The following is a 15338-nucleotide window of genomic DNA, read 5'->3' as shown; positions in this document are numbered from 1 at the left end:
TTGTTTAAGTGTTTCCTTTATATTTTTTTTGAGCAGTGTATGATCAATATATTCTCTCATTGTGTGAGTATTTGCTAGAGATCAAATAGCAAAGTGGGACAAAATAACTATTTAGCTTCCTCCCTCCACCCCCCAGGCTAGAGAAGGCCGCACCACCATTATAGTTGCCCATCGCTTATCCACAATCAAAAGTGTGGATACAATTGCTGGATTTGACAATGGAGTCATTGCTGAGCGGGGAAGTCACGAAGAACTTATGAAAAAAGAAGGGATCTATCACAAGCTGGTCACAATGCAGGTAACTATGGGCACACTAGTTTATTGTAATAAACTATGGGGGGGGAGATTTATTAAGACCTGTCCAGAGGAAAAGTTGCTGAGTTGCCCATAGCAACCAATCAGATCGCTTCTTTCATTTTCGAAAAGGGCCTCTGAAAAATGAAAGAAGCGATCTGATTGGTTGCTATAGGCAACTCAGCAACTTTTCCTAAGGACAGGTTTTAATAAATCTCCCCCTATATATACAGTGACCCCTCGACCTACGATGGCCCCGACATACAATCATTTCAGCATACGATGACCTCTCAGAGGCCATCGCATGTTGAAGGCAGCATCAACATACAATGCTTTTTTATGTCGGGGCCATCGCATAAACGTCTATCCGGCAGTGCAGACTGCTTCAGCTGCCACCGGATAGCCGTTTACGGTGCCCCGTGAGCTCCGCTGACTATCACTTACCTGTCCTCGGGGCTCCGGCGCGTTCTCTTCGGGATCCCCTGCATCGTCGGCGCTCTCCATCGACGTCATCACGTCGCTGCGCACGCCGTCCCGTCATCCAATAGGAGCGGCGTGTGTAGTGACGTGATGCCGGCGACGGAGAGCGCGGATGCCGGGGAAGCAGAGGCCTTGCTGGAGCGTCGGGGACACCCCGGGGACGCGGCGACAGTGATGGACGGCGACATCCAGGGCAGTGGTGACGGTCCAGAGCGGCGGGGACAGGTGAGTACAACTTCCTCTAACAGTGGTCTACAACCTGCGGACCTCCAGATGTTGCAAAACTACAACACCCAGCATGCCCGGACAGCTAACGGCTGTCCGGGCATGCTGGGAGTTGTAGTTTTGCAACATCTGGAGGTCCGCAGGTTGAAGACCACTGGTATTGGAGGTAATACTCACGTGTCCCCGCCGCTCCGGACCATCACCGCTGCCCTGGATGTCGCCTTCCATCGCTGTCGCCGCGTCCCCGAGGTGTCCCCGACGCTCCGGCAAGGCTTCTGCTTCCCCGGCATCCTCACTCTCCATCGCCGCCATCACGTCGCTATGCACGCCGCTCCTATTGGATGACGGGACAGCATGCGCAGCGACGTGATGACGCCGATGACGCGGCGACAGCGATGGACGGCGACATCCCGGGCAGCAGTGACAAGCGGTGACGGTCCGGAGCGGCGGGGACAGTACAACTTCCTCTAACAGTGGTCTACAACCTGCGGACCTCCAGGTGTTGTAGTTTTGCAACATCTGGAGGTCCGCAGGTTGTAGACCACTGTCCTATACTTTACATTGCACGGATCCCTCAACATGCGATGGTTTCAACAAACGATGGTCCGTTTGGAACAGATTACCATCGTATGTTGAGGGACCACTGTACCAGGTTTTATGCTTGAGACCGCACTCTATTAGTTAGATTAGAAAGCGCAGATATATTAGATAGCATTTTTTATTTTTTTTATTTTATTTAACTGTTTATTTATCGTTTTATCAATACAATTTTCAATTCAGTAAAATAGAAAAATAAAAATAACAAAGAAAGAAAAATCTTGCAGCAGCAAGAATAGAGTTCATTGTCAAAGCGTATATGCAATATTGTAACAAGAACCCTACAACTAGGTAGCTTGAAGCAGTTGCCATGTTTCTATAGGAATTGAGTTGCAGATTTATAGATTATCTACAATACATTCAAATCCGAGTGTGTATTAGGTAGGAACATAGCAATCTATATTATTTTGGTTAGATTCCAGAAACGGAATAAAGAAAATGAAAAGAAGAAGGAAAAGAAAGAGAAAAAAAATAAAAAATAAAAGATAAAAATAATAAAAATAAAGTACCTGTTTGACCAAGATGTGAACTATAGAATAGGTCCATGCCTATGCGACCTCTTCCGACTCTCCTCCATTCAGTGTTGGTTATCGTCTTCTATATAATCATCCCATTCCTTCCAAGTTTCGTAGAAATGAGAAAGCCTGTTATCTGTCATTGCAGAGAGATATTCCATCCGCCTAACTTCCAGAATCCTATTGGTTAGGGCTTGTACGGATGGAGAGATAGCATTTTTATTGTGACATGTTCCCTTTAAGCCACAAAGGGAAAAAGGGGAAAAACACTACTATGGTGCACAAAAAAAGGTATGAAAAAGGTAACAATTTTATTTAGAAAACTACAGGCGTAAATGTTTAAAACACTTAAAAAGGCTATACATAAGCCACAAGAAACACCAAAGGACTATGGGGGAGATTTATCAATAACTGTGCAGAGGAAAAGTGGTGCAGTTGCCCATGGCAACCAATCAGCTTGCTTCTTTTATTTTTAAAGAGACCTGTGAAAAATGAAAGAAGCGATCTGATTGGTTGCTATGGGCAACTACACCACTCTTCCTCTACACAGGTTTTGATAAATCTCCCCCTATGTGTGTAAAGGGTCGTGTTGGGTCTCTGCTGGACACGTGATTGTATTCATTACTTCATGGGGCTATGCTCTGGCCATATAGGTTTTACGGCTGCTCGTGAGGATTTATCAAAACCTGTGCAGAGGAAGAGTGGTGCAGTTGCCCATAGCAACCAATCAGATCGCTTCTTTCATTTTTAAAGAGGCCAGTGAAAAATGAAAGAAGCGATCTGATTGGTTGCTATGGGCAACTGCACCACTCATCCTCTACGCACGTTTTGATAAATCTCCCCCACTATGTTTTCAACCAATCAGATCGCTTCTTTCATTTTTCACTGGCCTCTTTAAAAATGAAAGAAGCGATCTGATTGGTTGCTATGGGCAACTGCACCACTCTTCCTCTCCACACGTTTTGATAAATCTCCCCCACTATGTTTTCAACCTTCTTTTTTCACTATTAGTACTGGTCATCCGTTTTATTATTAGTGTCTATAGTGTTATTTTGTCAGCAAAATGTATGTGCCATTTGTGTTTCATATTACAGGATTATTTATTGTGTATTGATATCTTTTTTGTTGCACTCTATTCACCATTCATTTTATTATTCTGTGGTTTGTGTACTTGGAGGTTTGGTAGCAGAGAGCAGCCCATTACATGTGTTACAGTGATCCCTCAACTTACAATGGCCTCAACATACAATAGTTTTAACATACAATGGTCTTTTCTGGACCATTGTAAGTTGAAACCAGACTCAACATACAATGACAATCTGGACAAAGACAGTCCAGATCTGTGAAACTTGTCAATGGCCTGAAGATGTGACCAATCAGAATGGGCATTCACTGGTAAAACACTTGTATTACTGAAGTGTATGCACTGACTGATGTCTCGTAGCCCCCCTACAGTACAGGGAGGTATTACATGTTCTGTACTCTTTACCTGTACCAGGGTTAGCTGCTCCTTTGGACACCAGGTGAGGGCGGCTCCATGTTACTTTTTTAGGACACTGTGTGTACTGTACAGGACCCTGAAGAAGCTCCTGTCCTCTACATAGACCAGTGTTTCCCAAGCAGGGTCCCACCAGCTGTTGCAAAACTACAACTCCCAGCATGCCCGGACAGCCGAAGGCTGTCCGGGCATGCTGGGAGTTGTAGTTTTGCAACAGCTGGAGGCTCCATACTTGGAAAACACTGAAATAGACAGTGATTACAGCTCCCAGCAGATCTTTCTTACTTTTATATGTAAGGATTTGCTTTATCTATATTAGTTATCTACTTATTTTTCTTTAATTCTCACTTTTTCCTATTTTTGGATGACATTTTGGGGCTTTAGAACCAATTACCAGGTTTCCATAGAGTTCTGGTCTCAACATACAATGGTTTCAACATACAATGGTCATCCCAGAACCAATTAATATTGTAACTTGAGGGACCACTGTATTTGTACATCCTTTAGACACGTAGTCCTTTGTTGTTTCTTGTGGTTTATTAGGAGGCTGTATAGCATTTTAAAGGGGTACTCCGCCCCTAGACATCTTATCCCCTATCCAAAGGATAGGGGATAAGATGTCAGATCGCCGGGGTCCCGCTACTGGGGACCCCGGGGATCGCTGCTGCAGCACCCCGCCATCATTACTGCACAGAGCGAGATCGCTCTGCCCGTAATGACGGGCAATACAGGTGGCCGGAGCATCGTTACGTCACGGCTCCGCCCCTCGTGACCCCACGGCCCGCCCCCGTCAATACAAGTCTATGGGAGGGGGCGTGGCGGTCATCACGCCCCCTGCCATAGACTTGCATTAAGGGGACGGGCCGTGATGTCATGAGGGGCGGAGCCATGACGTCATGCTGCTCCGGCCCCTGTATCGCCCGTCATTACGCACAGAGCGAATAACATTTATGCCTATAGTTTTCTAAATAAAATTGTTACATTTTTCATGCATTTGGGGGTGCATTGTAGTAGTGTTTTTCCCCTTTTTTTCTTTTGTGTTGTATGGTTTGAGGGGACTCCTGGTAGCACCCTTGTATTTATCTAGGCTGAGCCCACCTATTACCTTGTTTGTATGTTCCCTTTAAGCGGCAGAGGTACCAGGGCCGAGAGCAACGTCTACATCTGCAACCTCTATAGCTATGACAATCCACTGAAGCATTAGGGGAAATGGGAAGCAAATCTCTTCTATAATTCTGAGGAAAGTTTTTATCGATATTGTTACTTCTTCTTGCAGACTGTGAATGCCAAGGATGATAATGAAGAGCAAGAAAAGAGGGAAAATATAGACACCAGCACCAAGCTAGTAAGGAGACAATCAAGCCGAAAAAGCATCAAGAATTCTGCAGAACAGGACAAAGACTTGGATGTGAAGAATAAAGAAGTGGTGGGAAATGTACATTGATAATTTAAAAAAAAAACAAAAAAAAAAACATTGGGGCACACATGTAACATGATGAAACCAAATGGGTCCTAAAGATGGTCATACGCCTTCAATTTCTGTAGGTGACACATTCATTCGGCTGACAGCTATTTTTTTCCTCCCGATTTTCCCATACACAAGAACATTTGGCTCAGCCAAATGTTCATGTGTTCTCTGTGGAGAGAGGAGAGGTAAGCCACTGCCAGACAGCTTAGGTGATAAAATGGGTTGGGTGGTTTAAGTTTAACTTACCCGACCTTTCTATCCCGCAACATCAACTGACGGGGGATGGTCAGGAGGTTAGTCCGTGATGAGTTCAACCTACATTTAACTAAAATGTGTATTGACCTTAAGCTGCCCAAAGCTCAACTTAAATAGATGAATAAAAAAAATTGTACTATGTTGTATGTTAGTACTGGGAAGAAGTATAGGGAAAGCAGCTCTTGCACCACCTTTTGAAGGTAAATTTTCCATTAAACCAATATTTGGCTCCTTTAAGAACATAACTGAGGGTTTTAAAAGCCTAGCCAGAAAAGTGACCCATCCTTACTTCTTCTCCTTCTGGAGAAGTAATGGCTAGGGATTGAGGATTTAAAGGAGTAGTCTCATGGAAAAAAAACATATCCCCTCTCTGCAGGGGGGTCCGAGCTCTAGGGCCCCCCACCACCTCCTGTACGGGGCCCTCTGCTCTCCCTTGGAGTGGCACACCACGCCCCCTCCATATATCTCTATAGAAGTTTGGCTATCTTTGGCTCTCCCATAGACAGACATGGAAGAAGGCATGGCGGCCTTCGCTTCGGGCAGGGTCGTGAAGCGCCGCTACAGTGGAGAGTAGAAGGCCTGTACAGGAGATCGTGGGGGGCCCCAGTGATCGGACCCTCCGCAATCTAAAACGTATCCCCTATCCTGCGAATAGGGGATACATTTATTTCCATGAAATATCTCCTTTAAAGTTTGGGCTTATTAAGGGAAAATTTAAATGAAAGCTACTTCCAAAAGGTGGCGCCAGAGAGCTGCTTTGCATATCCGTCTGCCCAGAATTCTTAGTGGGGCCCGGAGGGAGGGTCTATAATTCTCCATATGTCTTTATGGTTCTCTCTTCAAGGAGAAAAACTCCCCCCATACCAATGTTAGAACTTTAATTCCTATGTCCTTATATAAGATTAGAAATAAAATATATCTAAGGTCATGTTGCTTTATAATAACATTTGCCATAAAATGTAATATACAAAAATAAGGAAGAAAAAAACACACACTTTAAAGCTTTAAAGGGGTACTCTACTGGAAAACAATTTTTTTTAAATGAACTGGTGCCAGAAAGTTAAACAGATTTGTAAATTACTTCTATTAAAAAATCTTAATCCTTCCAGTGTTTATCAGCTGCTGTATGCTCCACAGGAAGTTCTTTTCTTTTTGAATTTCTTTTCTGTCTAACCACAGTGCTCTCTGCTGACACCTCTGTCCGTGCAGGAACTATCCAGAGCAGGAGCAAATCCCCATAGCAAACCTCTGCTGCTCTGGACAGTTCCTGACACGGACAGAGGTGTCAGCAGAGAGCACTGTGGTCAGACAAAAGAAATTAAAAAAGAAATGAACTTCCCCTGTAGTATACAGCAGCTGATAAGTACTGGAAGGATTAAGATTTTTAAATAAAAGAAATTTACAAATCTGTTTATCTTTCTGGCACCATTAAAAAAAAATCCATTGGTGTACCCCTTTAAATGTCAAAGTTTTTGGGCACTTATCCATATTAAAATAAAAAAAAATAAAAAATAACGTATGCCTTAGTTTATCATGTTAACATGTACAATATCATTGATGTTCTATGAGTGTAATATAGGAAAGAGAGTCGGCACTTCTGTGGTGGGTGGTGCACGTGGAAAATACAGGCATATAGAACAAAAAGTCCCAGCACTCACCAAGTTGCAAGCCAATTTGCATTTATTGTATACAGGGAAACAGGACGCGTTTCGGCAAAGCCTTCCTCTGCTGTCTAGACAGCAGAGGAAGGCTTTGCCGAAACGCGTCCTGTTTCCCTGTATACAATAAATGCAAATTGGCTTGCAACTTGGTGAGTGCTGGGACTTTTTGTTCTATGAGTGTAATAGACATTATATTAAAGGGAAACCTGCTCTAAACCCAATACACCGTTCTTTTCCCAAAAGGAAATAAATTGGTTTGGTACAAAACTTTGCACCTTTAAAAGCTGTTAAAATACCTTCTTTACCGGCAAGATTGTTTGAATAAGAAAATTAAAAAAAATTTATAATGCACACGCGACATAAATATTGTCTACTGTACTCCATATTATAGAATGAAGATCCGCCTCCTGTTTCATTTTTCAAGATCCTGAAGCTAAACAGATCCGAGTGGCCGTACTTTGTGGTGGGAATTATCTGCGCGACAATAAATGGTGGAACCCGACCTGCTTTTGCCATTATATTTTCCAGGATCATTGGGGTAAGGCTCAACCGGGACATTGTGGCCAAAAAGCTTGGATGACCCTCTACTTCAATGGTCTCAAACTGTGGCCCCTGAACTCCCAGCATGCCCGGACAGCCAACGGCTGAGACCACTGCTCTACATGATCAATTGTTCACATGTAGAATTATTATGCGTTAAAAATAGTCCAGTGGTTACTATGTAGCAAATCAATACTTCTATGTTCTCTCCATGATTATGGGTGTCTTCCTTTGTTTGGGCCCATCTGAGGACAGACACCAATAGGATTGTATTCTATTTTCCTCACAGGTATTTGCCGGAGAGGCCGATGAGATCAGGGTGAGGAGTAACACGTTTTCACTGCTGTTTTTGGGACTCGGACTGGTTGCTTTTTTTTCCTTCTTCCTTCAGGTAAGTAGCTTATGGAATATTTTCTTATTTATTGACTGGTTTAGTCCCTAAATAAATAATCAGTGTTTTTTTTTTTTTTTTTAATGAAAAATGATGGACTGAGGAGCAAGATATATTTAACCTTTAAAGGAAACACTGATGACAACTGTACTCACCTTGTCCCGTTCCGTGGTGGGGATCTCCGGTAATCTTCTCTGGTAGTCCAGCTCCAGGCACCGGCTTGGGGCATGGGTGGAGCTTAGTGATGTCACCGCTGCTGTTCTCTAGAAGCGGGAGCAGCAGCGTTGACATCACTAAGCTCCACCCATGTCCAAGCCGCTGCTGCTCTCTGCTGGGTCTTGCAGCAGCAGTGACGACACTAAGCTCCGTCTGTGCCCCCAAGCTGGTTGCCGGGAGTTGGACTAACGGAGAAGATTACCGGAGATTACCGCCACGGAACGGGACAAGGTGAGTATCATTGTCATCAGTGTCACCTACACCACCTGTCGGTACCTGACAGGTTAGTGCAGGTGACACTAGTGACAGATTTCCTTTAAAAAAAAAAAATCATAGGCCCTTATGTTACCTTTATCATTTCATAGGGTGCCCATAGAAACATTGCTCCCACAATGTCTGATGGCTTCATGCCATGTATATGTGGAATACTCTTCATGTCTGTTTTGCAGCACATGAACCATCTGCGTCTCTTATTGCCATAATTTGGACTAAATCTCTCTAAGTGCACCTGTTACGAGATATATATAAAAAAAAAATCTCCAGGCATACACTTTAACTGGTGCTGATCCTGTCCACATGCTTTAAAGGGTACTCCACTAGCCCCATTGACTTTCATGGAGGGGGCGTACCCATGACATCACGAGGGGCGTGACCGACCCGCGCAGCGCAAAAACAGCATGTGGAAAATTTAGTTCCAAACGCTGGCCAGTGGAGTACCCCTGTAAAGAGTTTTCACTCTTTTATGGCTCCTACTTGCTTGTTTTTGTTGCTCACACTGCATACAGTTCACTGAGGAGGATGGGATGTTCCCTGGCTTGTCCTCATTTCTTATGTGGGAACTTCCTCCCTCCTCAGAGCTGACAGCTGGCTGCTCTGTGCACTGATTTTCTGTGACATGCCCCCGGCTCACACAGCAGGCTGACAAGCCAGGAGCCTGCAAAAAGCCCTGCTTGTCCCGCTTACTCTTACTGTACAGAGACCCACAGGCAGTAGGTGCAGGGGAAAGACTGTGTTCTGGACAGTGGAGGGACCGGAGTGGTCAGATGTATGAAGAATTTTTTTCCCAAAAAATATAAACATTTTGTAACCAATGTAAATTACAAATAAACATATAATGTGATTATCTATATTGTATACAAAGTTTTTGCCAATGACAGTGCCCATCAAAACAAAGCCTGACTGGTCTATTAGTGCTCTGGAGTGTAATCAACATTACGGTCCATAAATGGAGAACCAACAGTAAAAGAAAGACAGAGAAAAGGTGGGAGGAGGCACAAAAATGACACAAAAGGGAAGGTGAAGGACAATTGGGCCATGCCAAGTAAAGTCAATTCGTTGGGAAGGCAAAGGCCCTTCAAGGTTCTTTAGTTTTCTGAAAGGGTTTGAAGATATGCAGTTATAAGGTAGCTATTCTCTAGTTCTCCGGCAGCTCCCCCATCCAGTAACCTGACCTTCTGTATTCTTCCAGCTGCCAAGAGGAGTGCTGGGAGCAGGACCTTCCAGCCCAACCAATCATTGGCTGTGGTTTGTTCCATCTCAGCCAGTAGTTGGCTAAACCGGTCCTACTGTAAGCGCTTGTCTTGGAAGTAGGAAAAAGATAGAAGATCTTAGGACCAGAACGGGAGCTCCGGGGGACCAGAGATAAATCAGTGGGAGGTGGTTTGTAAGTAGAACAGATCCTGATTTGGGTGCAAAATAATTGTGGACTCTACATCCAAAAATGATGAATTTTCCCATTGAAAGGGGCCTAACAGAATGGTGACCTGATATAGCCAAATCCATAACGTGATCCATAAATCAAGTATTAAGCATATCACCGGGAGAGGCACAACCTCTAAAACAGAGAAGAAGCTGGAGGAATTTTACTATAATTTTGTTATAATTATTATTATTGTGAATCTTTTATGTTTACTTATTGTCCCAAATTCTACATCAAATTTATACGACACATTTTTTTTTTCACAAATAGGGTTTCACATTCGGAAAAGCTGGGGAGATTCTAACAAAGAGGCTCAGGCTTCTGGCCTTCAAAGCCATGTTGAGACAGGTGGGGGAAAGTTTATATTTTACAGTTCTTACCTTTTTCTCTTAATGCACACAAGAATATTTACAATTCTTGGATTATTATTATTATTGTAATATTGTTCTGCTTACAACTGCGGTTCTGGGCATAGGATCAGGTTCCTTCCAATAATCCTTGTACAGTGATCCCTCAAAATACGATGGTAATTTGTTCCAAATGAATTTTTATTTGAATCCATCGTACGTTGAGGGATCCGTGGAATAGTAATATAGAATGTTATACTCACGTGTCCCCGCCGCTCCGGACTGTTACCGCTGCAATTTCAGAATTGGTAATGGGTCCTAGGAGCCTTAAGTTATGTCTCTGCAAATAGTTACTATTATGTTCTGTTCCATAATATTTCATCGCTGTTGTAAATGTGCTACTGCAAAAAAAAAATATAAAGTTAGAAAAGTGATGACATTACAATAACCCGCATTTAGCCAACTTATCACAGGCTGTATGATTGTTTATGGTTATGGTTTATTTTTCAGGAAATTGGCTGGTTTGACCACCCTAAGAACAGTACGGGAGCATTAAGCACAAGGCTAGCTACTGAGGCGTCACAGATACAAGGGGTAAGTGCGCATTTCAGCAGAATCTTCCTACTTAGGCCATGTTCACACCCCAGAATCCGTTGTAAAAAATTCAGCTCAGAAACCTGATACAGTTCAGAAATAGTGGCTGTACTTGATATATAATACAGGTGGGTCACATGGCTTCCCTCTAGAGATAAACTGTATTTTTTAGCAAGTGTGGTGTCCAAGCACCAAAGCCTGTCCTGTGGGCTGCGGCTCTTCTCGGGCCGGCCAGATGACCATGTGTTGGGCCCACAGTGAAAGTGTCGGTATGTTCATCCTGTTAATGCACTTTATTGTATTTTCTATATGTACTGCATAATATGTTATCTGTGTACTATGCCTTAAAGAGCAAGAGGAGCAGTGGAAACCAGGTGACCCTTTCTGCCCAATGGGAACCCCTAAATTGGCCAGTATATAGTGTAGGGGGGGAGGAGTTGCTCCAGTTCAGAGTCTAGTTCCAGTTTAGTCTGAGCTCAAGTGTGGAAAGGAGGTGAAGTCGTGTCTGGAAAAATCCTGAGGGAAGCCTAAGAAAATATCTTCTCAAGTCTGCCCCGCTATTCTGCAAGTGTCCCCCCCCCCCCCTGTACAGCGGGGAGTCCAGCCCTGGAGGTAATAGTAATTGGGCCTTGTCAGAGCCCTAGTCTGCATGGTAAATCTACAGTCTCTAATCTCGTCAGTATTATTCAAGTGGGTGAAAAGCACTAGAAGTCCCAGCAAGGCAACCGGGCTCCCAAAGGGTTACACTGCATCCCTTCTACTCTGCTCCGTAATGTGTATAATACCATCAGCATCTGCTTAGTAAAAGGCAGTTATCTGTAACCCAACATCGGTGTGTTTCTTACACCCCATCTCTGGCCCAGGAGAAGCTGTCTCCACCACGGACCGTGTATAGGCTAACGGTGCCCTGGCGTCACGAAGGAATAAGAATTCCTTGCAACCCCATGTCACAACACAAGCATGGGGAACTGGTCCAAGTGTAGGGAAAAGGAGTGGAGCAGGGGGTATGTGACAAGGTTAGAACAGCCAGGACAATTTTAGCTCAGTTGTGTAAAGAGACGGTTGTCACAATTCACCATTTTTTTTTCCTTATTTCTTAATTTTTTTTCCATATTTCTTTATTGTAGGCAACAGGAGCCCAGTTGGCGATGTTCTGTCAGAACATTGCAAATATAGTGACGGCTATTATTATATCCTTTATCTATGGATGGCAGATGACTCTCCTCCTCTTGATAATAATACCGCTCCTGGCTTTATCCTCCATCATCCGGATGAAGATGTTCACTGGACATGCAAAAAAGGACAAAGCTGACTTGGAAATAGCCGGCAAAGTGAGTAGTAATCGTTCTGATCTGTAACTTTGGCTTCTGGAGTATTAAAGGAAACCTGTCACTTGTTTAAAGGAGTAGTCCAGTGGTGATTCAGTGGTGAGCAACTTATCCCCTATCCTAAGGATAGGGGATAAGTTGCAGATCGCGGGGGGTCCGACCGTTGGGGCCCCCCGAGATCTCCTGTATGGAGCCCCGACAGCCGGCGGGAAGGGGGCGTGTCGACCTCCGCACGAGGCGGCGGCCGACACGCCCCCTCAATACAACTCTATGGCAGAGCCGAAGCGCTGCCTTCGGCAATCTCCGGCTCTGCCATAGAGATGTATTGAGGGGGCGTGTCGGCCGCCGCTTCGTGCGGGGGTCGACACCCGCTATCTCGGCGGAGAGCCGGGGCCCCGTACAGAGAGATCGCAGGGGGCCCCAGCGGTCGGACCCCCCGCAATCTCAAACTTATCCCCTATCCTTAGGATAGGGGATAAGTTTTTCACCACTGAACTACCCCTTTAATGCTGTCCAAACCATGGGCCGCATGAAACAGGTGCAGGGAGCATGACCCCGGTATACTATGAATTACTCTAAAGCACTAAAGAGTTTCAGAAAAATCCTCATAGTCATTAGGGCAGGTCCCAGCAGCCGCCGTCCACCTCACCTGCACAGATATACAAAGACGTGTAACTCAGGGCCGGCGGGGCGGGAAGCAGCCCCCGCTTCGCTTTTTTAGACTGATTTCTCTGAAACTCCTGAGCATTTTAGAGAATGGTGTCGGAATCCCCTCCCTGCACCTGTTTCATGCTGCTCGCGGTTTTTGCAACATAAAATAGGTCTCGGGTTCCCTTTTATGGGTCATTCCTAATACAGTGGTCCCTCAACATACGATGGTAATCCGTTCCAAGCGGACCATCATTTGTTGAAACCATCGCATGTTGAGGGATCCGTGCAATGTAAAGTATAGGACAGTGGTCTACGACCTGCGGACCTCCAAATGTTGCAAAACTACAACACCCAGCATGCTGGGAGTTGTAGTTTTGCAACATCTGGAGGTCCGCAGGTTGAAGACCACTGTTAGAGGAAGTTGTACTCACCTGTCCCCGCCGCTCCGGACCGTCACCGCTCGTCACCACTGCCCGGGATGTTGCCGTCCATCGCTGTCGCCGCGTCCCCAAGGTGTCCCCGACGCTCCGGCAAGGCCTCTGCTTCCCCAGTATCCTCGCTCTCCATCGCCGCCATCACGTTGCTACGCACGCCGCTCCTATTGGATGACGGGACGGCGTGCGCAGCGAAGTGATGACGATGATGGAGAGCGCCGACGATGCAGGGGATGCTGAAGAGGACGCGCCGGAGCCCCGAGGACAGGTAAGTGACATCACCGGACCACACGGGGCACCGTAAACGGCTATCCGGTGGCAGCTGAAGCAGTCTGCGCTGCCGGATAGCCGTTTATGCGATGGCCCCGACATAAAAAGCTTTGTATATTGATGCTGCCTCTGACATGTTGAAATGATCGTATGTCAGGGCCATCGTAGGTCGAGGGGTCACTGTACTCCCTTCATATGACAGGTGCTGCAGAAAATTTTTCTTTATTGGAACAGCCGTCATGCCCACTCTCATAGACTTGCATTGAGGGGGCGGGGTGTGACATAATAAGGGGCGGGGCTATGAAGTCACGAACTCCCGGCGCATGCTCCAGTGTTCAGAACAGTTTGTTCCAAAGCAGCGCTGAGCAGCGGAGTACCCCTTTAATCCACCATCACAAAGAAATATTAACTTATAAAATGGAACATGAAGCAATTTTGCAAATTCTCAATGTATTAACTCCTTAATGGGTGTGAACAGCTTCTATGCAGACCTGTATCTCTCCATGGTAACAGACTACAGACAATCCCAGTGTAGTCTGATATATGTGGCCCACACTTCTTGCTAATCTACCAAATGTAGGTTGGTAAGAATTAGCAGTCAGAAGAGAAAAAGGTTGATTTCAGAATCAGACTACACAGGATTTGTAGTCTGTTACTATGGAAACAAAAAGGTCTGTATAGAAGCTGTAGGCACAAAATGATAGATGATTTTTTGTCAAGAGAGGCTGCAAAATTGTTTCAATTTCCATATAAGGGCACATTCACTCCACAATTTGGGCATACAGCAGGCAGATCTGATGAGAGAACTTAGAAACCAACTGCTGCTGTATCCCCACCATACCTACGTCGTACCCCATTCACTCCAGTGAGCCAGACGGAGTCTTTGGTCGGCTCATTATTGAATTGTATCAGTTTTTGTTGCTGGACTAAAACCACGGTTTTCAGTCCCGCAACAAAACCAATACCGTCCAAAAGTGAGACAACCGGAGTCACTAGCTGACTCCATCCGCCTCAATGAAATAAATGGAGTTCGGCGCCAATCCGGCAGGGTTACCACAGCAGACGTTTTTTTTAATTATTTTGAATGGATAACAAACTGATAGAAACTTAAATTTTTTTTTTTAAAGCATCAGTTTGAATATTCAGTTAAAAAAGCACAATGTTTGTGTCATTTTTTTATTTTGAATAGTTTACAGTATTTGTGGGTTTTTTTCTGAACATGCGGTTTTACAAACCAAAACCCCTTCCAGTCACATCCAGCACCATAGACTGTAATGTTATTTCTTACCATACAATAAAGGCCAGACAAAAAATGCCATGCCAAAGTTTTTGATCAGACAAAAACTACTGATTGCAAATGGAACTTAACTAAACTGAGATGAACTGATCACAAAATATACCCATTGACATCAATGGGATCAGTTAATCTCAAGATACGGCAGCAGACGGTTTTTAAATTCTCCCGCCGTATTTTCCTTCCATATGCCCAAATCGTGGTGTGAGTGCACCCTTATATCGGAACAAAAATTGTCTGTGAGGTTAGACGTACCCTTTAAAGGGGTACTCCGGTGGAAAACTTTTTTTTTTTAAACTGGTGCCAGAAAATTAAACAGATTTGTAAATGACTTCTATTACAAAATCTTTACCCTTCCAGTACTTTTTAGCAGCTGTATGGTACAGAGGAAATTCTTTTCTTTTTCAATTTCTTTTTTGTCTTGTCCACAGTGCTCTCTGCTGACACCTGATGCCCGTATCACGAACTGTACAGAGCAGGAGAAAATCCCCATAGCAAACCTATGCTGCTCTGGACAGTTCCTGACATGGACAGAGGTGTCAGCAGAGAGCACTGTGGACAAGACAAAAAAGAAATTCAAA

General features: G+C 44.6%; 2 protein-coding genes across 20 annotated transcripts in view; one reads left to right on the top strand and one right to left on the bottom strand.

The window, feature by feature from the left end:
* Positions 1–15338, top strand: part of LOC130273007 (ATP-dependent translocase ABCB1-like) — a 63464-nt gene that overhangs the window by 38632 nt on the left and 9494 nt on the right. For 7 of the 9 annotated variants that reach the window (XM_056519109.1, XM_056519112.1, XM_056519113.1 and 4 more), the window contains 7 exons: positions 137–298; positions 4886–5044; positions 7385–7531; positions 7823–7924; positions 10110–10187; positions 10697–10780; positions 11908–12111. In XM_056519109.1, coding sequence (XP_056375084.1) covers positions 137–298; positions 4886–5044; positions 7385–7531; positions 7823–7924; positions 10110–10187; positions 10697–10780; positions 11908–12111 — 936 coding nt within the window. Of the gene's footprint in view, positions 1–136; positions 299–4885; positions 5045–7384; positions 7532–7822; positions 7925–10109; positions 10188–10696; positions 10781–11643; positions 11771–11907; positions 12112–15338 lie in introns of those variants that run through there. The other 2 variants (XM_056519110.1, XM_056519118.1) reach the window with 2 other exon arrangements.
* LOC130273008 (uncharacterized) overlaps positions 1–15338 on the bottom strand; it is a 43860-nt gene that overhangs the window by 21609 nt on the left and 6913 nt on the right. For all 11 annotated transcript variants that reach the window (XR_008843834.1, XR_008843833.1, XR_008843830.1 and 8 more), the window contains one exon: positions 10450–10587. The gene's annotated coding sequence lies outside the window, so the exon portion shown is untranslated. The remainder of the gene's footprint in view (positions 1–10449; positions 10588–15338) is intronic.

The sequence above is a fragment of the Hyla sarda genome, chromosome 5 (genome assembly GCF_029499605.1).
Source record: "Hyla sarda isolate aHylSar1 chromosome 5, aHylSar1.hap1, whole genome shotgun sequence".
Classification (NCBI taxonomy): domain Eukaryota; kingdom Metazoa; phylum Chordata; class Amphibia; order Anura; family Hylidae; genus Hyla; species Hyla sarda.
Note: the sequence above shows the minus strand (reverse complement) of the source record. Positions and strands in the feature narration are given on the sequence as shown.